This window comes from Capricornis sumatraensis, chromosome 10, assembly GCF_032405125.1.
Source record: "Capricornis sumatraensis isolate serow.1 chromosome 10, serow.2, whole genome shotgun sequence".
NCBI lineage: Eukaryota > Metazoa > Chordata > Mammalia > Artiodactyla > Bovidae > Capricornis > Capricornis sumatraensis.
In genome coordinates this window covers 46,393,255-46,415,382 of record NC_091078.1, presented here as the reverse complement: position 1 = coordinate 46,415,382, position 22,128 = coordinate 46,393,255, and the positions used below count along the sequence as shown (strand labels likewise).

The following is a 22,128-nucleotide window of genomic DNA, read 5'->3' as shown; positions in this document are numbered from 1 at the left end:
TTGTGATTCCCCTAACAATCTCATGGCTTCATTTAAAAGCTTAACTGAGAATCAGGTATTACCATATAAAGTTACTAGTTTACAAACAGTTGGAATACATTAAAGTTCCTTGCTGAGTTAAGTAAGGCTTACTATCTGTAAGGTGTGGCTGAGGAAACAATCTCAGCAGCTTGGATTTAAAACTGCCACATTTTTTCCCTTAGTTTCAGATCTTGCCAGTGGCTTGAGCCAATTCAGGTCTTTATGGCCTACATTTACATTTCTGTTTTTTCAGACATTTGTGTGACAAAAACCATTTCTTAGTTTCCGAGCTTTAGAGTTTAACTTATTATGCTTTCAAAGGTTTGTATAAGGCATTTAGTGAAGACTTTTCTGAGTTTATAAATTAAACAAAAGCAAAATCACTATTTATTAGCCCTTGCACGTTAGTCCCCAGTTTTACTAATTTTGTATGGCTCAGATAACTGTTGCAGGGAGGAAGCCAATTCTGACTCCATGTTGGAACTGTTTCTTTGACTTGGTTTTCATTGCTTTAATCATACTTAATAGCTTGCCTCAGAGGACATTCCCCGTCTGCTTCACTATAAACTAAAATGCTTTTGTTCAGCTCATAGAGAAATAATCCATCCCTGCCTGCCTGCCTGTGATGGCTAAAAAAAGAGAAGACATTAACACACCCTTTTCCAAAGGCTGGCTCTTCCTGGAGATGTTTTTCAAGACTGAAGACCCTTTTACTTCCCCGCTGACTGTCGCTCTGTTTCGCCTGTTGCCTTTAGTTCCTCGTTGCTTCTCTCTCTCTGGCTCTATAAAAGACCCTGGCATCCAGACCTCCGCAAGATGGGCGTTTTGAGGAGCTAGCCTGCCATCTTCTCAGTCTTCTGGTTTCCGAATAAAATTTTTTCCTTGCCTCAACACCTCATTTCTTGGATTCATTGGCCTGTCCTGGGGCAAGTAGAGTGAGCTTGGACTGAGTAACAAACTATTGGTTTCCTCAGTTGTCTATTACATTATAATTAAATGAGAGCTGTAACTGCCTTATATAAAGCCTGTTTAATTATACCAACTTTATATACGTTTATCTAAATTCCACCAACTTTAATACCTTTAACTTTAGTTTTCATTAGGATCTAAACAGTAAGCTTTGGTCCTAGAGGAGAGGTTTTAGAAGGCTTTTTTCCTTTTCCTTGTTCAGTTATCTACTTTTATATATAAAGCTCTGGGATTCCCAGAGTGTGGTTTAAGCCAAGGAGTTCTGGCCCTTTGGCCTAACTGTCCCAAATAATTATTGGTCAGATATCTCTGTAAATTTTTCTAGCCCCTTAAATACATAAGTTAAAACTCCTGTAAATAAAACAGACTTGATTGGCTTTAAAGATGGGGATTAGTAGGGGGTCTCTTTTGGCCCATTTAAACTTCAGTTCAGTTAAGTTCAGTCACTCAGTCATGTCCGACTCTTTGCTACCCCATGAATCACAGCACACCAGGCCTCCCTGTCCATCACCAACTCCCAGAGTTCACTCAGACTCACGTCCATCGAGTCAGTGATGCCATCCAGCCATCTCATCCTCTGTCGTCCCCTTCTCCTCCTGCCCCCAATCCCTCCCAGCATCAGAGTCTTTTCCAGTGAGTCAACTCTTCGCATGAGGTGGCCAAAGTACTGGAGCTTCAGCTTTAGCATCATTCCTTCCAAAGAAATCCCAGGGCTGATCTCCTTCAGAATGGACTGGTTGGATCTCCTTGCAGTCCAAGGGACTCTCAAGAGTCTTCTCCAACACCACAGTTCAAAAGCATCAATTCTTCGGCGCTCACCTTTCTTCACAGTCCAACTCTCACATCCATACATGACCACAGGAAAAACCATAGCCTCAACTAGACAGACCTTAGTCGGCAAAGTAATGTCTCTGCTTTTGAATATGCTATCTAGGTTGGTCATAACTTTTCTTCCAAGGAGTAAGCGTCTTTTAATTTCATGGCTGCTGTTACCATCTGCAGTGATTTTGGAGCCCCCAAAAATAAAGTTTCTCATTGTCTCCACTATTTCCCCATCTATTTGCCATGAAGTGATGGGACCAGATGCCATGATCTTCGTTTTCTGAATGTTGAGCTTTAAGCCAACTTTTTCACTCTCCTCTTTCACTTTCATCAAGAGGCTTTTTAGTTCCTCTTCACTTTTTGCCGTAAGGGTGGTGTCATCTGCATATCGGAGGTTATTGATATTTCTCCTGGCAATCTTGATTCCAGCTTGTGCTTCTTCCAGCCCAGCGTTTCTCATGATGTACTGAGCATATAAGTTAAATAAGCAGGGTGACAATATACAGCTTTGATGTACTCCTTTTCCTATTTGGAACCAGTCTGTTGCTCCATATCCAGTTCTAACTGTTGCTTCCTGACCTGCATATAGGTTTCTCAAGAAGCAGGTCAGGTGGTCTGGTATTCCCATCTCTCTCAGAATTTTCCACAGTTTATTGTGATCCGCACAGTCAAAGGCGTTGGCATAGTCAATAAAGCAGAAATAGATGTTTTCCTGGAACTCTCTTGCTTTTTCGATGATCCAGCAGATGTTGGCAATTTGATCTCTGGTTCCTCTGCCTTTTCTAAAACCAGCTTGAACATCAGGGAGTTCACGATTCACGTATTGTTGAAGCCTGGCTTGGAGAATTTTGAGCATTACTTTACTAGCGTGTGAGATGAGTGCAGTTGTGTGGTAGTTTGAGCATTGTTTGGCATTGCCTTTCTTTGGGATTGGAATGAAAACTGAGCTTTTCTAGTCCTGTGGCCACTGCTGAGTTTTCCAAATTTGCTGGCATATTGAGTGCAGCACTTTCACAGCATCATCTTTCAGGATTTGAAATAGCTCCACTGGAATTCCATCACGTCCACTAGCTTTGTTTGTAGTGATGCTTCCTAAGGCCCACTTGACTTCACATTCCAGGATATGTGGCTCTAGGTGAGTGATAACATCATCGTGATTTTTGGGGTCATCAATTGCAGTGTAGTTAGTAAAAACCAACCTCCAGAATTCTTTAGCTTCTCATGCTGTTTCTGTGCTTTGTGGTGGATATGTATCATATTCATATGGTGTGATTGAGTGAAAACTGGAAACCTTTTGCAAATCTAAAAATAAATTATACATGGAAAATCAAGCAAAGATTTTCATAGTAGGGGCTCAGCATGGGGATCCCAGGAAATTTGGGATTAGATAGTCTAGTTACAGCTCCAGGAGTTAGGTCTATTGCTGACATGTGACCTAGGGCTAGCCTCAGATTTCTCGCCTAGAAAATGGAGAATCATTCAGTGATGTGAAAGATTAATTCAGATATAATGTAGAGTACTGAGTGCCAGGCATATGGTAAATGCTCACTAATTACTAAATAAATTGTTTTTATAGTAATACAATCATTAAATGAGATGAACCAGTTAAAATTCCTCCAAGTAAAATTATAGCATAACAGATTTTCTTCTTTGTTCATGAGACTTTGGTTCCAATGTAAGTTAGAAATCTCTTTTATGACAAAATTAAAAAATTAGGAACCAGAAAAGATACCTTAAAACAAAGGCAGAGAAATTATTTTTACAATGAAATTTTGACAAGTATTAAGAGGAATTAGAGTGAATAATCATAAGCCTTAGAACTGTACTCTAGTATCATTTATTAGGATTAAAGCATTTGCTTTGGAATCAAGTTATCATGACAGAGCTAAAACTGTACACAAATACCTTAGGCCTACATTCAGTTACAATGAACAGAAGAGTTGACTTGGAAGTATTTTAATCAGACTATTTTTCCTGTATAACAGGAAGTCTAGAAGTAGGCAACGGATAGTGTTGATTCATTTCAACAAGATATCAGATAGGATTTCTGCAGTTACATTGGTATTTCTCTCATTTGTGTTATAGTATAAGATGGCTGTAGTCCTGGATTTCTTGTCTAATGTTACAGCTGGACAAAGGGAGAAAAAAGAAGGGAATACCAGCTCTATGTTTCTCTTTTATCAAGAAATGTGAGAACCTTCCAAGAGGCTCCGGAAGACTTGCACGTGCCTTTCACTGGTTGAAACTGTGTTCTGTGGCTGCCCTTGGTCATAAGGCAGTCTGGGACAGCAAGTAGCTCTTCTGGGCTTAGATGCGTTGCTGCTGTGATTAGAATCAGGATTCTGATGATAAGGAAGAAGGTGTGGGAAATAAACGTGGGCTGGATACTACCTTATGGGTTCTGCCATATCAGATTATGAAGATATAACACTCTAGTTTTTTATTTTTTTCTTCTTATGACTATTATTTTGCATTTCTTTGACTAATGGTAGAAACCCAAGGTTTAAATGGTTTAAAAGGTTTAAATACAGGAGGCTTAAATGACTAGCTTGGAGTCAAAAAGTTCTTAAGCAGTTGGATGGAGAATCAGACAACTATTCCTCTTTTAACACCTAACAGCAGTAACCTGTTAATCCTTCTGATCCATGGAAACAGGCTATCTTTCCATCTGTTTATATCTTCGATTTCTTTCATCAGAAGCTTTCAGTTCCAACATACACCTCTTTTACCTCCTTGATAATAAAATGTATTCCTAAGTATTTTCTTGTTTTTGATGCTATTGTGATGAAATTGTTTTCTTTCTTTATTTTTTGAGAAGTTTCTGGTTAGTGTTCCCTGGTGGCTCAGTGAAAGAATCCTCCTGCCATCGCAGGAGAGGTGGCTTCAATCACTGGTGCAGCAAGATGCCCTGGAGAAGGAAATGGCAACCCACTCCAGTATTCTTGCCTAGAGAACCCCATGGAGAGAGGAGCCTGACAGGCTACACTCCATGGGGTCAGAAAGAGTACAAAATGACTTATGGACTGAACAGCAGCAATAGAAACACAACTGATTTCCATATGTGAATTTTATATCATGCAACTTTTCTGGTTTTATTGTTTATATCAGTTTTTTGGTTGAGTCGTAGGGTTTTCTCTCGTTGTTTTTGTTCATTCACTAAGCTGTGTCCAGTTGTTTGGACACAACTTCAGAGCACATCAGGCTTCCCCATCCTTCACTGTCTCTGAGTTTACTTAAAGTCTTGTTGATTGAGTCAGTGATGGCAACCAACCATTTCATCCTCTCCTCCTGCCCTCAATGTTTCCCCTCACAGGGTCTTTCCCAAAGAGTAGGCTCTTCACATCAGGTGGCCAAAGTATTGGAGCTTCAGCTTTAGCGTCATCCTTTCAGTGAACAATCAGGGTTGATTTCCTTTAGGATGGACTGATTTGATCTCCTTGCAGTCCAAGAGACTCTCAAGCATCTTCTCCAGCACCACAGTTTAAAAGCATCAATTCTTAGGCACTCAGCTTTCTTTATGGTTGAACTCTCATATCTGTTCATGACTGTTGGAAAAACCACAGCTTTGACTATGTGGACCTTTGTTGGCAAAGTGATGTCCCTGCTATTTAACGTGCTGTCTAGGTTTGTCATAGCTTTCTTTTTATGGAGCAGTTGTCCTTTAATTTCATGACTGCAGTCACCGTCCATAGTGATTTTGGGGCCCAAGAAAATAAAATCTATCACTGCTTCCACTATCCTCCCATCTATTTGACATGAAGTGTTGGGACCAGATGCCATGAGTTTAGTTTTTTGAATGTTGAGTTTCAGCCAGATTTTTCACTGTAGTCTTTCACCCTCATCAAGAGGCTCTTTAGTTCCTCTTCACTTTCTGCTGTTAAAGTGGTACCATCTGCATATCTGAAGTTGTTGATTGATCCTTTTAGTGTATTTTTGAATTCAGTTTGCTAACATCTTGTTGAGAATTTTTGCATCCATATTCATCAGGAATATTAGTTATGAACAGTGTCCTTATCTGGCTTAGGAATCAGAGTAATGCTGGTCTTGCATTTGTAAGTTTTCCTTCCTCTTCAGTTTTTGGGAAAAGTTTAGAAAAGATTGGTGTTAATTATTCTTTAAATGTTTTGTACAATTCACCAGTGAAACCATCATATTTCTGGGGTTCTGTTTCCTGGGAGGTTTTAAATTACTGATTTCAGTCTCCAAATCCATTGTTTGTCTACTCATATTTTCTATTTATTCCTGATTTGGCTTTGGTTAGTTGTATGTTTCTAGGAATTCATCCATTTTTCTAGGTTATCCATTTTGTTATCATATAATTGTTTATAGTAGTCTCTTGTGATACTTGGTAGAGTCGACCCTTGAACAACATGGGGGTTAATCTGCATATAATTTATATAGTCAGCCTTTTATGTTCTTGATTCCTTTATACCCCTGAGTTCAACCAATCATGGGCTATGTAGCGCTGTAGTATTTACTACTGAAAAGTGTCTGCGTATAAGTGGACCCATGCATTTCAGAGCCATGCTTTCCAAGAGTCAACTGTGTTTCTGTGGTGTCACTTGTAATATATCTTTTTATTTCTGTTTTTATTTATTGTCTTCTCTTTATCTTAATTTAGCTAAAGGTTTATCAATTAAATTTTTTTTTAATTGACTCTTAGTTTTGTTAATCTTTTCCGGTATTTCTCTAGTTTCTATCTCATGTATTTCTGCTGTGATCTTTGTTATTTCCTATCTTCTATTAACTTTGAGTTTGGTTTATTCTTTTGCTAATTTCCTCCCTGGTGGCTTGGACGGTAAAGAATCTGCCTGCAGTGTAGCAGACCAGGGTTCAGTTCCTGGATTGGGAAGATCCCTTGGAGAAGGAAGTGGTAACCCACTCCAGTATTCTTGCCTGGAGAATTTCGTGGACAGAGAAGCCTGGCAGGCTACAGTCCGTGGGATCACAAAGAGTTGAACATGGTTGAGCGACTACCACTTTCACTTTGAGGTGTGAAGCTAGGTTATTTATTTATTTAGGATTTTTCTTTTTCCTTCCTATAGGTATCTATCATTATAAACTTCTCTCTTAGAACTGCTTTTGCAGCATCCTATAGTTTTGGTAATGTTGTGTTTCAGTTGTCGTTTGTTTCAAGGTATTATTTGATTTCCCTTTTGATTTCTTTGACATTGGTCATCTGGGAGTATATTCTTTAAATTCCTCATATATGTGGATTTTGCACTTCCCCCTTGTTGATTTCCATTTTTATGCCAGTGTCAGAAAAGTTGGAGGAGAAATTGGCAACCCACTCCAGGATTCTTGTCTGGAAAAATCTATGAGTAGAGGAGCCTGGTAGGCTCCTTGAGGTCCATGGGGTCACAAAGAGTCAGACACAACTGCGCAGCTGAACACAAGCACAGTAGTTACATAGTATGGTTGCACTCTTCTAAATATAGTAAGACCTATTTTGTGGCCAGTCATTTGATCTACCACTAAGAGTATTCTCTGTGTACTTGAGAAGAATGTGTATTCTGTTGTTGTCAGACTGAATGGCTTATATGTTTCTGTTGGGTTCATTTGGTTTAATGTATGATTCAGGTCCAGTGTTCTCTTGACTTTCTGACTGGATGACCTGTCCCTACTGACAGTGTGGTGTTGTAGTTACCTATTACTGTTGTATTACTGTCAGTTTCACCTTTTAGCTTTGTTAGTATTTGCTTCATGTATTTAGTTGCTTTGGTGTTGACTGCATTTGTATTACTATTGCTAATTGGTAATGTCTTCTTCAAGAATTGACCCCTTTATAGAAGGACCATTGTCTCAGGTGACTGTTTTTTACTTAAGATCATTTGTCTGGTATAGATACAGCTACTGCTTTCTTCTGGTTTCCACTTGTCAAATGTCTTTTTCCATCCTTTGACTTTGAGCCTGTGTTCTCAAAGCCAGAGTGAGTCTTTTGTAGGCAGCATATAGTTGGATCTTGTTTTTTTAAATTCATCTAGCCATTCTTTGCCTTTTCATTAGAAGTTTAATCTACATATATTTAGAGTGATTATGGATATGTCAGAACTTACTGGGCTTCCTCAATGGATCAGCAGAAAAGAATTCACCTGTAATGCAGGAGACCTGGGTGTGATGCCTGGGAAGATCCCCTGGAGGAGGAAATAACAACCCACTCCCATATTCTTGGCTGAAAAATTCCATGGACAGTAGAGCCTGAAGTCTAAGGGGTCACAAAGAGTCAGACGTGACTGAATGAGTACAAATACAAGAGCTTCCTAGTGCCGTCTTTTTAATTGTGTGTTGGCTATTTTGTACTTCTCTTGTTCCCGTTTTATTCTTGCTGGGTTCCTTTGTGAAATGGTGGTTTCCCATTGTTGTATGCTTCTTATTCTCCATCTTTGTCTTTTGGGAATCTAGTCAAATTCTTTGCTTTGTGGTTATCATGACATACATAAAACATCTTATTTGACTCTGATTTTACTACTTATTTACTACTTATTTTACTCTGATAATGGCTTAACTTCAATCACATACAAAACCTTTCCACTTTTTCTCTTCCTCCTTTTATGTTTTTTAAAATGTCATAATTTGCCTTCTTATGTTGTGTATTTATTAGCAAATTATAGTAACTTTATTTACTTTTGATACTCTTGTTCTAATCTTTAAAGTAGCATTGTGTTAACATCATATTACAGGGTTCTGAGTTTGACCATATGTTTATCTGTGTATTTTTTCTTTCATGTTACTGGTTAGCCTCCTTTCATTTCAACTTGAAGAACTTCTTTCAGCATTTCTTGTTAGATAGGTCTAGTGATGATGAATTGCCTCATCTTTTGTCTGGAAATGTCTTTATATCCCTGAAGGATAATTCTGCCACATGGAGTATTTTTTTTTTAATTAAATTTTTTTTTTAAAGTTTTGACCATGCCAAGCAGCATGCAGAATTTTTAATTACCCAGCCCAGGATTAAACCTGTTCTCCCAGCAGTGGAAACACAGGTCAGAGCCACTGGACCACCAGAGAAGTTCCCAGGTGGATTATTTTTGATTGTTTTTTTCTCTCATTATTTTGAATATATCACCCCACTGTCTCCTGGCCTGTAAGAGTTCTTCTGAGAAATTCACTGATGTCCCATTGGAGGTTCCTTTGTAGGTTACAGTCTTCTTTTTTTCTTGCTGTCTTTAGGTTTCTCTTTTTTGTGTTTGATTTTTTTATACTTTCTGTTTTTTAAATAAAATGTCTTGGAGAAGGACATTTTGGGTTGACTTGATGGGGCAATCTGTTTATTAGCTTCATGAATTTCATGTCCAGATCTCTTTCCAGATTTGGAAAGTTCTCAGCCATTATTTCTTTAAAAAGTTTTCTGCCTCTCTTTTCCCTCATTTTTCCTTCTGGAACTCTAATGATTTGGATATTGGGTTTTTGAGGATGTCTTCGTAGATTATTCAGACTTTCTTCACTTTTTTATTCTTTTTTCTCTTTAGGCTGAGTTCTTTCAAAGTTCCTATTTTTTTTTTTTCTTTTTTAAAGAATTTTAAAAAACATTCACTTATTTATCTGGCTATGTCAGGTCTTCGCTGAGTCCTGTGGGTCCTTTTGTTGTGGCACACAGACCCTCTGGTTGTGGTCTGCGGGCTCTGGAGCACAGGGGCTCAGTAGTTAGTGGTGTGAGGGGCTAGCTGCTCCGTGGCATATGGGATCTTAGTTCTCTGGCCAGGGGTCGAGCCCGTGTCCCCTGCATTGCAAGGCAGATTCTTGACCATGGGATCACCGGGAAGTCCCCCTAGCTGTCTTACTGATTCTGTTTTCTTTGTGGTCTACCTGCTTTTGATGCTATTTCGTTTTCCATTTCATTTGTTCAGCTCTTAAACTCTAGAATTTTTTTTTCAGTGATTTCTATTTCTTAGTTAAATTTCTCATTTTTGTCGCATCCTTTTTTTTTTTTTAATTTCTTTGAATTGTCTTTCTGTGTTTTCTTATAGCTGAGTTTCCTTAAAACAGCTATTTTGAATTCTTTATTGTATAAATAGTAGATTTTCCTGTCTTTAGATTTGGTTACTAGAAGATTATTGTGCTCTTTTGGTGATGCCATGTCTCCTTGATTTTTCGTGATTCCTAATAGAGTCCAAAATGCATCAGCAGAGACTACATTCCTTTAATGGCCTCTGGGAATCTTACATGCTACTCTCTGACTTGCTCCCTCTCCCCAGGCTTGGACTTCGCCCTGGGATACTCTGGATGCATTATGAGAAATGAGAGAATTAAGTCTCTTCAGCAGAGTCCTGCACAGACTTAGATACTAAGCGAGTGTGGCTGGCCCTTTAGGAGCGGGACTCAGTGGCCCTCCCTTTGCCTTGTGGGAGAAATCGTGGGCTGTCTATTTAGCCACGTGCTGTACCTATACATTATGTGATGCAGGCAGAGACAAGCTAGTCCTCTTATCCACTCCAACTCATCCAAACTTCTGTTTTTCTTTGTCCTCCAACGGAATATTGATACTTCTCTGGAAATACGGATTTCCACAAAGGCTGTCTCATCTGAAGGTGACTGCTGAGTCATTGTTCTGCCTGTACTCCCAGACTATAACTCAGGGGCTGGACCTGGCTCAGTCTCCTGTAGGTTTCACAGCTGGTACTGAAGTCTGTCTGCTTATTACCCAAGGCTCTAGTGGGCTAGGTTTGCTCTAAGTCCCTTGGAGTAAGGTGCTGGGTTCCACTACTCACATGAAAGTTCTTCCGTTTGTGGATAGATGCCTAATTTTTGTTCTTTAGTTTTTAATATTTATACTTATTAAGTTTTTCCTAAATGTACACAAGAGGTTATTATATCAGAGATTAATTATTTATGAGAAAGAAAGTAACTAGTGAGTGGTTCCCTGAGTCTCATGTCTAATCCTGAGTCAGCAAAACCCAGGTCAAAGGTTCATAGCCAAAGTCTGTGTTACAGGCAAAGAATGAATAAAAGTAAAGTTTTCTGTGCTTTTTATAAAAGGGAAGAAGACAACTGTCTCTCCTTCCCTTTCTGAGAGAGTTTTGTCGGAAATATCAAAGTCATCATTGTTGTTATTCAGTCACTGAGTTGTGTCCAGCTCTTTGCAGCCCCATGATGTACTGGAGCACACTAGACATCCCTGTCCTTCACTTTCTCCTGGAGTTTGCTCTAACTCATGTACATTGAGTCAATGATGCCATCTAACCATCTCATCCTCTGTTGCCCCTTTTCCCTCCTGCCTTCAGTCTTTCCCAGCATCAGGGTCTTTTCCAAGGAGCTGGCTCTTTGAAGCAGGTGGCCAAAGTATTGGAGCTTCAGCTTCAGCATCAGTCCTTCCAATGAATGTTCAGGGTTGATTTCCTTTAGGATTAACTGGTTTGATCTCCTCGCTGTCCAAGGGACTCTCAAGAGTCTTCTCTTTAGGACCACAGTTCTAAGGCATCTCTTTGGAGCTCAACCTTTTTTACTGTCCAGCTCTCACATCCATACATGACTACTGGAAAGCTACCATAGCTTTGACTATATGGACCTTTGTCACAAAGTAAAGTCTTTGGAGTGTAAATAAATCTCTCTGTGATAAGACCAGGCTCCTTTGTCTTCAGTTCTATGACTGGGAAGTGTCTTCCTGCTCTGGACTCTCATCCCCTTTGAAATGTACACACATTCTCTGGGGCTTTCACAGTTGTAACATAATTCTAAGGTTGCTTTTAGTCCAGAATCCCAAATTTCAGTAAAATTTGGCCTGAAAGCACTAACTGTCCTGTAACATGAAAGTAACTTCCCTGTTGCCTCACAGAGGGATGTTTCTTAATGATAAAGCCTGTAAAGAAACATAACAGTCCTAATTTGTCTGTGTCAAATAATAGAACTGTAAGTACACTAAAGGGGGGCAAAAAGAGAATTACAGTTACACCTCAGCGATTGATGTAGTGACTGGAGTTTTCAAAAATCATCAAAGGCCGAAAAATCTGGACAACACTGTCAACGACATGTTTAAGAATATTGATGTGGATTTCCCTGGTGATATCTGCCTGCTCGTGCAGAGGACAAGGGTTCCATCTTTGGTCAGGGAAGATCCCACGTGTTGTGGGGCACTTAATCTGCATGCCACAACTACTGAATCCGGGCTCTAGAGCCCATTCTCTGCAACAAGAGAAACCACCACAGTGAGGAGCCTGTGCACAACAACTAGAGAGGAGCTTCTGCCCGCCACAACCAGAGAAGGCCTGTGCGCAGTGACAAAGACCCAGTACAGCCAAAAATAAATAAGATTTTGTAAGAATTACTGATAAATTTCCTTTGAGAACGATCACCAGCACTCAGTAAGAATATCTGCTTCCTTAGCTCCTAGCAGCCTTGGAACTTAATGTTTTATTATTTGTTAATCTGATAATATTTGTATTTATTTTCAATGCATTACTTGCTAAGTGATTGAAAATGTTTGCGTATGCTTGCAATTTGATTTTTTCTTTTTGTAAGGTATGTTGATAATTTTATGTGTATTTCCATATTGTTACATAGCCTGCTTTTATTTATAATATTTTATATTGTATATATTCCTCCCTTGTCATTGACTTTTAAACCATCTTATGTTCTTCAACTTAAAATGTTTGTGTAGTCAAATCCATCTCTTTACTCTTTTTTTGTTTTTTTTTTTCTTTGATTTCTGCAGCTTATTTTTTGTGATCCTACTTGTTACTTAGAATCCATATAGGGCACGCTCTCATTTTAAAATTTAACCTCGTAAAAACAAGGTAGACTCGCTCCAACCTTAATGGGCCAGGTATTATAATTTCTATCTGTTTGTTTTTACAACTTAGACTGTTAGTTGAAGTGTTTGAAGTGAAGTGAAGTGAACGTCACTCAGTCATGTCCAACTCTTTGCAACCCCATGGACTATATAGTCCATGGAATTCTCCAGGCCAGAATACTGGGGTGGGTAGCTTTTCCCTTCTCCAGGGAATCTTCCCATCCACTGCAACATTATCCTGCTCTTCTGTAACTTAATATTATGTCTCCTTTTGGTTGTCAGATTATTAATAACTTCACAAGACGAATCCAGACCAAAATTAAAGATCTTCTACAGCAAATGGAAGAAGGGCTGAAGACAGCTGATCCACATGATTGCTCTGCTTATACTGGTTGGACAGGTAAGTCTATGGGATATAAGTAATTGATATGTTTTCTTTTTGGATTATGATATGTAAGACTTGGATCTGAATTTTCTTTTAAAATGATACTGTTTTATAGTTTATAAAAAGAAGTTTTGAACTATCTTCATTGATGAAATGTTTTGCAATTTTTTTTTAAATTTATTAAAAAAAAATCTAGCATAACAGGCTCTAGATTCATCCATCTCACTGGAACTGACACACACTCATTCTCATTTATGGCTGAATTATATTCTTTTGTATATATGTACGACATCTTCTTTATCCATTCTTCTGTTAATGAACATCTAAGTTGCTTCCTTGTACAAGCTATTCTGAATAGTACTGCTATGAACACGGGTACGTGTGTCTTTTTGAATTATGGTTTTCTTAAATATATGCCCAGTGGTGGTGGTGTTGCTGGTTCATATGGTAGATTTATTCCTAGTTTATTAAGGAATCTCTGTTCTCCATAGTAACTGTATCAGTTTATATTCCCACCAACAGTGCAAGAGGGCTCCCTTCTCTCCACATCCTCTCCAGCATTTCTTGTTTCTACAGTTTGGATGCTGGCCGTTCTGACTGGTGTGAGATGAGGCCTCATTGTCATTTTGATTTGCATTTCTCCAGTGATTACCATGTGTTTATTGGCCATCTGGATGTCTTCTTTGGAGAAATGTCTGTTTAGGCCTTCTGCCCAGTTTTTGATGGGGCCTTGTTTTTCTGACATTGAACTATATGACCTGCTTATATATTTTGGAGATTAGTCTTTTGTCAGTTATTTCATTTGCAGTTATTTTCTCCCATTCTCAGGATTGTCTTTTAATCTTCTTTATTGTTTCCTTTGCTGTGCAAAAAGCTTGTAAATTTAATTATGTCCCACTTGTGTTGTTGTGTTTTTTTTTTAAAATTTCCATTACTCGTGGAAGTGGATCAAAGAGGATCTTGCTATGATCTTGTCAAAAAGTGTATTGCCTGTGTTTTCCTCTAAGAGTTTTATAGTTTCTGGCCTTACTATTTAAGTCTTTAATCCATTTTGAGTTTATTTTTGTGTGTGATATTAGGAGGTGTTTTAGTTTCATTCTTTTGCATGTAGCTGTCCAGTTTTCCCAGTACTGTTTATTGAAGAGACTTTCTTTTCTGCAGCGTATGTTCTTGCCTCTGTTGTCACAGACAAGGCGTCCATAGGGGTGTGGGTTTATCTCTGGGGTCTCTAACCTGCTCCATTGGTCTATATTTCTATTTTGTGAAAGTACCACACTGTCTTGATGACTGTAGCTTTGCAGTAAAGGCTAAAGTAAGAAAAGTTAATTCCTCCAGCTCCATTCTTCTTTCTCAAGATTGCTGTGGCTGTTGGGAATCTTTTATTACAAACAGCTGTGAAAAGAAGAAAAGCAAAAGCAAAGGAGAAAAGGAAAGATATTCCCATCTGAATGCAGAGTTCCAAAGAATAGCAATAGCATGGAGAGATAAAAAAGCCTTCCTCAGCGATCAATGCAAGAAATAGAGGAAAACAACAGAATGGGAAAGAATAGAGATCTCTTCAAGAAAATTGGAGATACCAAGGGAACATTTCATGCAAAAATGGGCTCAATAAAGGACAGAAATGGTAAGGACCTAACAAAACCAGAAGATATTAAGAAGAGGTGGCAAGAATACACACAAGAACTGTACAAAAAAGATCTTCACGACCTAGATAATCACAATGGTGTAATCACTCACCTAGAGCCAGACATCCTGGAATGTGAAGTCAAGTGGGCCTTAGAAAGCATCACTATGAACAAAGCTAATGGAGGTGATGAAATTCCAGTTGAGCTATTTCAAATCCTGGAAGATGATGCTGTGAAAGTGTTGCACTCAATATGCCAGCAAATTTGGAAAACTCAGCAGTGGCCACAGGACTGGAAAAGGTCAGTTTTCATTCCAGTCCCAAAGAAAGGCAATGCCAAAGAATGCTCAAACTACCACACAATTGCACTCATCTCGTATGCTAGTAAAGTAATGCTTAAAATTCTCCAAGCCAGGCTTCACCAGTATGTGAACCATAAACTTCTGATGTTCAAGCTGGTGTTAGAAAAGGCAGAGGAACCAGAGATCAACTTGCCAACATCTGCTGAATCATGGAAAAAGCAAGAGAGTTCCAGAAAAACATCTATTTCTGCTTTATTGACTATGCCAAAGCCTTTGACTGTGTGGATCACAATAAACTGTGGAAAATTCTGAGAGAGATGGGAATACCAGACCACCTGACCTGCCTCTTGAGAAATCTGTATGCAGGTCAGGAAGAAACAGTTAGAACTGGACATGGAACAACAGACTGGTTCCAAATAGGAAAAGGAGTGCATCAAGGCTGTATATTGTCACCCTGCTTATTTAACTTATATGCAGAGTACATCATGAGAAATGCTGGACTGGAAGAAACACAAGCTGGAATCAAGATTGCCAGGAGAAATATCAATAACCTCAGATATGCAGATGACACCACCCTTATGGCAGAAAGTGAAGAGGAACTAAAAAGCCTCTTGATGAAAGTGAAAGAGGAGAGCGAAAAAGTTAGCTTAAAGCTCAACATTCAGAAAACGAAGATAATGGCATCCAGTCCCATCACTTCATGGGAAATAGATGGGGAAACAGTGGAAACAGTGTCAGACTTTATTTTGGGGGGCTCCAAAATCACTGGAGATGGTGACTGCAGCCATGAAATTAAAAGACACTTACTCCTTGGAAGAAAAGTTATGACCAACCTAGATAGTATATTCAAAAGCAGAGACATTACTTTGCCGACTAAGGTCCGTCTAGTCAAGGCTATGGTTTTTCCTGTGGTCATGTATGGATGTTAGAGTTGGACTGTGAAGAAGGCTGAGCGCCGAAGAATTGATGCTTTTGAACTGTGGTGTTGGAGAAGACTCTTGAGAGTCCCTTGGACTGCAAGGAGATCCAACCAGTCCATTCTGCAGGAGATCAGCCCTGGGATTTCTTTGGAAGGAATGATGTTAAAGCTGAAGCTCCAGTTCTTTGGCCACCTCATGTGAAGAGTTGACTCATTGGAAAAGACTCTGATGCTGGGAGGGATTGGGGGCAGGAGGAGAAGGGGACGACAGAGGATGAGATGGCTGGATGGCATCACTGACTCGATGGACGGGAGTCTGAGTGAACTCTGGTAGTTGGTGATGGATAGGGAGGCCTGGCGTGCTGCAATTCATGGGGTCGCAAAGAGTCGGACACGACTGAGCAACTGAACTGAACTGAACTGAATGGTTTGTCAATTTTTTTTTATCATTTAAAGAACCAGCCTTTAGTTTTATTGGTCGTTGCTTTTGTCACCTTCATTTCCTTTTAACTTATTTCTGCCCCGATCTTCATGATTTCTTTCCTTCTACTAACTTTGGGGTTTTTTTTTTGTTCTCTTTTTAGTTGCTTTAGGTATAGGGTTAAGTAGTTTATTTGAATTTTCTCTTGTTTCTTGAGATAGGATTGTGTTGCTATAAACTTCCCTCTTAGCACAGCTTTTACTGCATCCCATAGGTTTTGAGTTGTCATGTTTTCATTGTCATTTGCTTCTAAGTATTTTTTGATCATCTCTTTGGCTTTCTTCAGTGACCTCTTCATTACTCAGAAGCATTTTGTTTAGCCTCCATTTGTTAGTGATTTTTATAGTTTTTTTTTTTTCCCCTTGTAGTTCACATCTAATTTTATAGCATTGTGGTCAAAAAGATCTTGAGATGATTCCAGTTTTTAAAATTTACCAAAGCTTGATTTGTGACCCAAGATGTGATCTATCCTGGAGAATGTTCAGGAAAAAAGTGAGAAAAAAGTGAAATCTACTGTTCTTGGATGAAGTGCCCTGTAGATATCAATTAGGTTCAACTAGTCCAATATATCATTTAAAGCTCGTGTTTCCTTATTAATTTTCTGTCTAGATGGTCTGTCCATTGGTGTGAGTGGTTAAAGTCTCCCACTATTATTGAGTTACTGTTGATTTCCCCTTTAATAATTAGCTTTTGCCTATGTATTGCGGTGCTTCAGTGTTGGGTGGATATATATTTATAATTGTTATATCTTGTTCTTGGATTGAACCTTTGATCATGATGTGGTGTCCTTCCTTGTCTCTTGTAATGGTGTGTATTTTAAAGCCCATTTTATCTGATGTGAATATTGCTACTCCCACTTTCTTTTGTTTTCAATTTGCATGGAATATCTTTTTCCAGCCCCTCACTTTCAATCTGTATATATTTCTAGATCTGAGGTTATTCTCTTGTGAACAGCATATATAAGGGTCTTGTTTCTGCGTCCATTCAGCTAATCTGTGTTTTGACTGGAGCATTTAATCCACTTACATTTATGGTAATTATTGATATATATGATCCTATTACCGTTTACTTTTTTTCTTTGAGGTTTTTTTTTTCTGTAGGACTTTTCTTTCTCTTGTGTTTCCTATCTAGAGAAGTTCTCTTAGCATTTATTAAAGCTGGTTTGGTGGTGCTGAATTCCCTTCACTTTTGCTTCTGTAAAGCTTTTAATATCTCCTTTGGATCTGGTGAGATTCTTGCTGGATAGAGTAATGTTAGTTGTAGGTTTTTTCCCTTTCATCACTTTTAAGTATATTCTGCTACTCCCTCTGACTTGTAGAGCTTCTGTTGAAAGATCAGGTATTAGCCTTACAGGGATCTCCTTGTATGTTATTTATTGCCATTTCCTTTCTGCTTTTAATATTTTTTCTTTATGTTTAATTTTCATTAGTTTGACTAATATATGTCCTGGTGTGTTTCTCCTTGGGTTTATCCTTTATGGGATTCTCTGGTCTCCTTGGACTTGGGTAGCTATTTCCTTTCCTATGTTGGGAAGTTTTTGACTATAATATTCTCAAATATTTTCTCATACCCTTTCTTTTTCTCTTCTTCTGGGATGCCTATAATTTGAATATTGGTGCACTAAATATTGTCCCAGAGTTCTCTGGAGTGTTGCTATTTCTTTAATTTTTTTCCTTTGTCCTATTCTGCTTCAGTTATTTCCACAATTCTATATTCAAGTTCACTTATCTGTTCTTCTGCCTCAGTTATTCTGCTGTTGGTCCCCTCCAGAGTGTTTTTAATCTCAGTTATTGTGTTGTTTGCTGCTGGCTTTCTAGTCTTTATTTCTTCTAGGTCATTGGTAAACATTTTTCGTATATTCTAGATCTGTGTTCCATTCTATTTACCTGTGCATCCATTTTGTTACCATGATTTTGGATATCTTTACTATCATTGCTCTGAATTCCTTTTCAGGAAGACTACCTATTTCTCCTTCATTTGTTTGGTCTTGTGGGTTTTTACTGTTTTCCTTTGTCTGCTTCATGTTTCTCTTTCTTTTCATGTAGTTTAATTTATTGCTTTTGAGTCTCCTGTTGGTAGGCTTGAAGGCAGTAGTTTCTCTTATTTGTCAGGGTTTCCCCTCCACACGGCTAGGGTTGGGCCAGTGACTGGTGGAGTTTCCTAGTGGTGGGCACCTGTGCCCGTGTTCTTGTTGTTGGTGGAACTGTGTTTTGTCTCCCTGAAGGGTAGTGCCATATCCAGTAGTGTAGTTTGGGGTTTCTCTGGGCTTGTTATGGCTTTGGGCAGCCTGTCTGATAATGGGCAATGTGAGTTCCTATTTTGCTGGAGGTTTTGCTTGAGGTGTCTGGTATTGAAGATTGCTTGCTTTAGGGTAAGGCTTGGTCTTAGTGTTGAGAGACCTTTGGAAGAGCTCTTGGTGATTAATGTTCCATGGTTGGAAGGTCTCTTGGTCCTGAGTCCTGTACTTGGGTCTCCCATCTCAGGGGTTAAGGCCCAACCCCTTAGTGTAGCTCCAAGATGTCACAGGCCACACAGCACAGAACACACACCCCCAAGACTAATGGTTAAACCACACCCAAAGAAACTCACACACTTATCTTGAGAAAAGAGCAAGAAAAAAGAGATGAAAAGAAAAAGAGAAAAACAGGAGTTGAAAATGAAGAGTAATCAAGCCATTAAACAAATCTATATGTGAAAATCAATGCTAAAAACTAGACTAGCACAGTGGAGAAGGAAATGGCAGCCCACTCCAGTATTCTTGTCTGGAGAATCCCAGGGACAGAGGAGCCTGGTGGGCTGCCATCTATGGGGTTGTACAGGGTCAGACATGACTGAAGCGACTCAGCAGCAGCGGCAGCAGACTAGCACAAATACAGAGTAAAAAACATGGAAAAAATGTAATATAACTGAAGAGTACTGTAAAAACAAAAAAATAGAATGAATTCATTTAAAAATAAGATGTTTTAGCAAAAGCAAAAGTAGTTCATAAAAAATAACAATTAAAGGTTTAATAAAGAAAGAACATCATTGGAACAATATCAAAAAGAAAAAAATATAGAGAGTGAGAGCTGGAAGAATGTTGTACAGATTCCTTATTTTCCTCTTCACACAGTGTGCTGTAGTTGATCTATGTACTCCGAAAGTCTTCCAGCATTTCTGGAAAGGTCTTTGGACCTGTTGTGGGCAGTGTAATGTCAGCTCAAACTCAGATTTTGCCTTACTCAGTAGTTGCTTTACTTGTTTCCAGAGTCCACAATTGCCCCTAAAGTCCACAATTTTGTGGGGATTTAATCTGCTGCACCTGCAGCTGTAAGAGCTGTTTTCCCTTCTCTCTGTTGCTCACACGGCCCCTGGTTCTCTGCTCTGGTTTAGCCCCTGTCTCTGCTTGTAGGCCTCCCTTAATGTCTGTTTTCCACCTAGACATGAGGGGACAAAAATAGCAGCTTATTAGGGCTCACTTGTACAGTTGGACTGGGGAAAGGGAGGGGTACGGCAGACACATTTGGGTGTGTGGGGAGTGCCCACTGAGGCTGAGATCTGCAGGAAGTTGCCACACTCTAAGGAAAGTCATGCCCTTCCCCAGGGGAATTGGCCTCAGGTTGTAGGTCCCTAGGCAGAGCCAAGCTGCTCAGGCCTCCATAAAAGTGTGGGCAGTGACCTGTGCCCTCTCACAGGTTGGTGGCAGTTGCAACCCCTGGGGTCGAGACCATAGTGGCCTCCTGTCCACCGCCTCTGGCCCCGACACTGGCCTGGCAGCGGTCAAGTATCCCATGTTTCCCCCTCTGGTATCACAAACTGCAGTTGTGTCTATTTCTGCATCTGGCTCTCCTGCCAGATTTTCTGTTTCTAAAGTCACTGACTGCCGCTATCTCCTTTTCCCTCTGGCACTTGTGAAGATGGGGTCCTGCATTCCATGAGCATGGGGAGGTGGAGCTTCCTTGCAGCAATGACCTCTTGCCTCTCTGGCAGGCGCAGGCTTTTCCCTGAACTCCCTTAGCTGTATCATACTAACCTCCTCAGAGTATCTTCATGGTAGTCAACCCCAGTCCTCTCCCTGCAGTCCGACCCCCAAAGCCTGAGCCTTGATACCCAGCCTCCACTCACTGTGGCAGGCATTCAGGCCACTTCTGAATTGGGAAGGGCTGTTTGGCAGATCTCTGTGGTGAATTATCTCAGTTTTGCCTTCTGAGCACCTGTTGCTGGATTCCCCTCTGAGAGTCCAGAGGTTCCCCTGACCCCTCCCATGAGGGGTTTCCAAGTGTGTGGGAACTGTTCCTCCTTCATTACTCCCTCCAGAGGGTGCTGGTCCCACCTCAAAATCCTTTGTCTCTTTCTTTATCTTTATCCTTTGCTGTATCTCAGTCTTATCTTATCTCAAAGACAAGATTGACATATCTTTTTGGATGTCTGTCATCTGCTAGTGTTCAGAAGTTGTTCTGTAGAAGTTGTTCCATGTGCAGTTGAATTGTTGATGTGTTTGTTGGGGGACCAGTGCATTTTCTTGGCAAAACTCTATTAGTCTTTGCCCTGCTTCATTCCGCATTCCAAGGCCAAATTTGTCTGTTACTCCAGGTGTTTCTTGACTTCCTACTTTTGCATTCCAGTCCCCTATAATGAAAAGGACATCTTCTTTGGGTGTTAGTTCTAAAAGGTCTTGTAGGTCTTCATAAAACCGTTCAGCTTCAGTTTCTTCACCGTTACTGGTTGGGGCATAGACTTGGATAACTGTGGTTATCCAAGTTTGCCTTGGAGATGAACAGAGATCATTCTGTCATTTTTGAGATTGCATCCAAGTACTGCATTTCGGACTCTTTTGTTGACCATGATGGCTACTCCATTTCTTCTGAGGGATTCCTGCCTGCAGTAGTAGATGTAATGGTCATCTGAGTTAAATTCACCCATTCCAGCCCATTTTAGTTCGCTGATTCCTAGAATGTCGACGTTCACCCTTGCCATCTCCTGTTTGACCACTTCTAATTTGTCTTGATTCATGGACCTGACATTCCAGGTTCCTATGCAATATTGCTCTTTACAGCATCGGATCTTGCTTCTATCACCAGTCACCAGTTGAGCTGTTTCAAATCCTGAAAGCTGATGCTGTGAAAGTGCTGCACTTAGTATGCAGTGGCCACAGGACTGGAAAAGGTGAGTTTTCATTCCAATCCCAAAGAAAGGCAATGCCAAAGAATGCTCAAACTACCGCACAATTGCACTCATCTCACATGCTAGTAAAGTAATGCTCAAAATTCTCCAAGCCAGGCTTCAGCAATACATGAACCGTGAACTCCCTGATGTTCAAGCTGGTTTTAGAAAAGGCAGAGGAACCGAAGATCAAATTGCCAACATCCGCTGGATCATGGAAAAAGCAAGAGAGTTCCAGAAAAACATCTATTTCTGCTTTATTGACTATGCCAAAGCCTCTGACTGTGTGGATCACAATAAACTGTGGAAAATTCTGAAAGAGATGGAAATACCAGACCACTTAACCTGCTTCTTGAGAAACCTATATGCAGGTCAGGTTAGAACTGGACATGGAACAACAGACTGGGTCCAAATAGGAAAAGGAATACGTCAAGGCTGTATATTGTCACCCTGCTTATTTAACTTATATGCAGAGTACATCATGAGAAACGCTGGGCTGGAAGAAACACAAGCTGGAATCAAGATTGCCAGGAGAAATATCAATAACCTCAGATGTGCAGATGACACCACCCTTATGGCAGAAAGTGAAGAGGAGCTAAAAAGCCTCTTGATGAAAGAGAAAGAGGAGAGTGAAAAAGTTGGCTTAAAGCTCAACATTCAGAAAACGAAGATCATGGCATCTGGTCCCATCACTTCATGGGAAATAGATGGGGAAACAGTGGAAACAGTGTCAGACT

At 39.8% G+C, this 22,128-nt stretch overlaps 1 protein-coding gene across 1 annotated transcript in view; it reads left to right on the top strand.

The window, feature by feature from the left end:
• LANCL2 (LanC like glutathione S-transferase 2) overlaps positions 1–22,128 on the top strand; it is an 89,705-nt gene that overhangs the window by 7,206 nt on the left and 60,371 nt on the right. Inside the window, exon 2 of the mRNA XM_068982809.1 lies at positions 12,821–12,938. Within this exon, the coding sequence (XP_068838910.1) occupies positions 12,821–12,938 (118 nt within the window). The remainder of the gene's footprint in view (positions 1–12,820; positions 12,939–22,128) is intronic.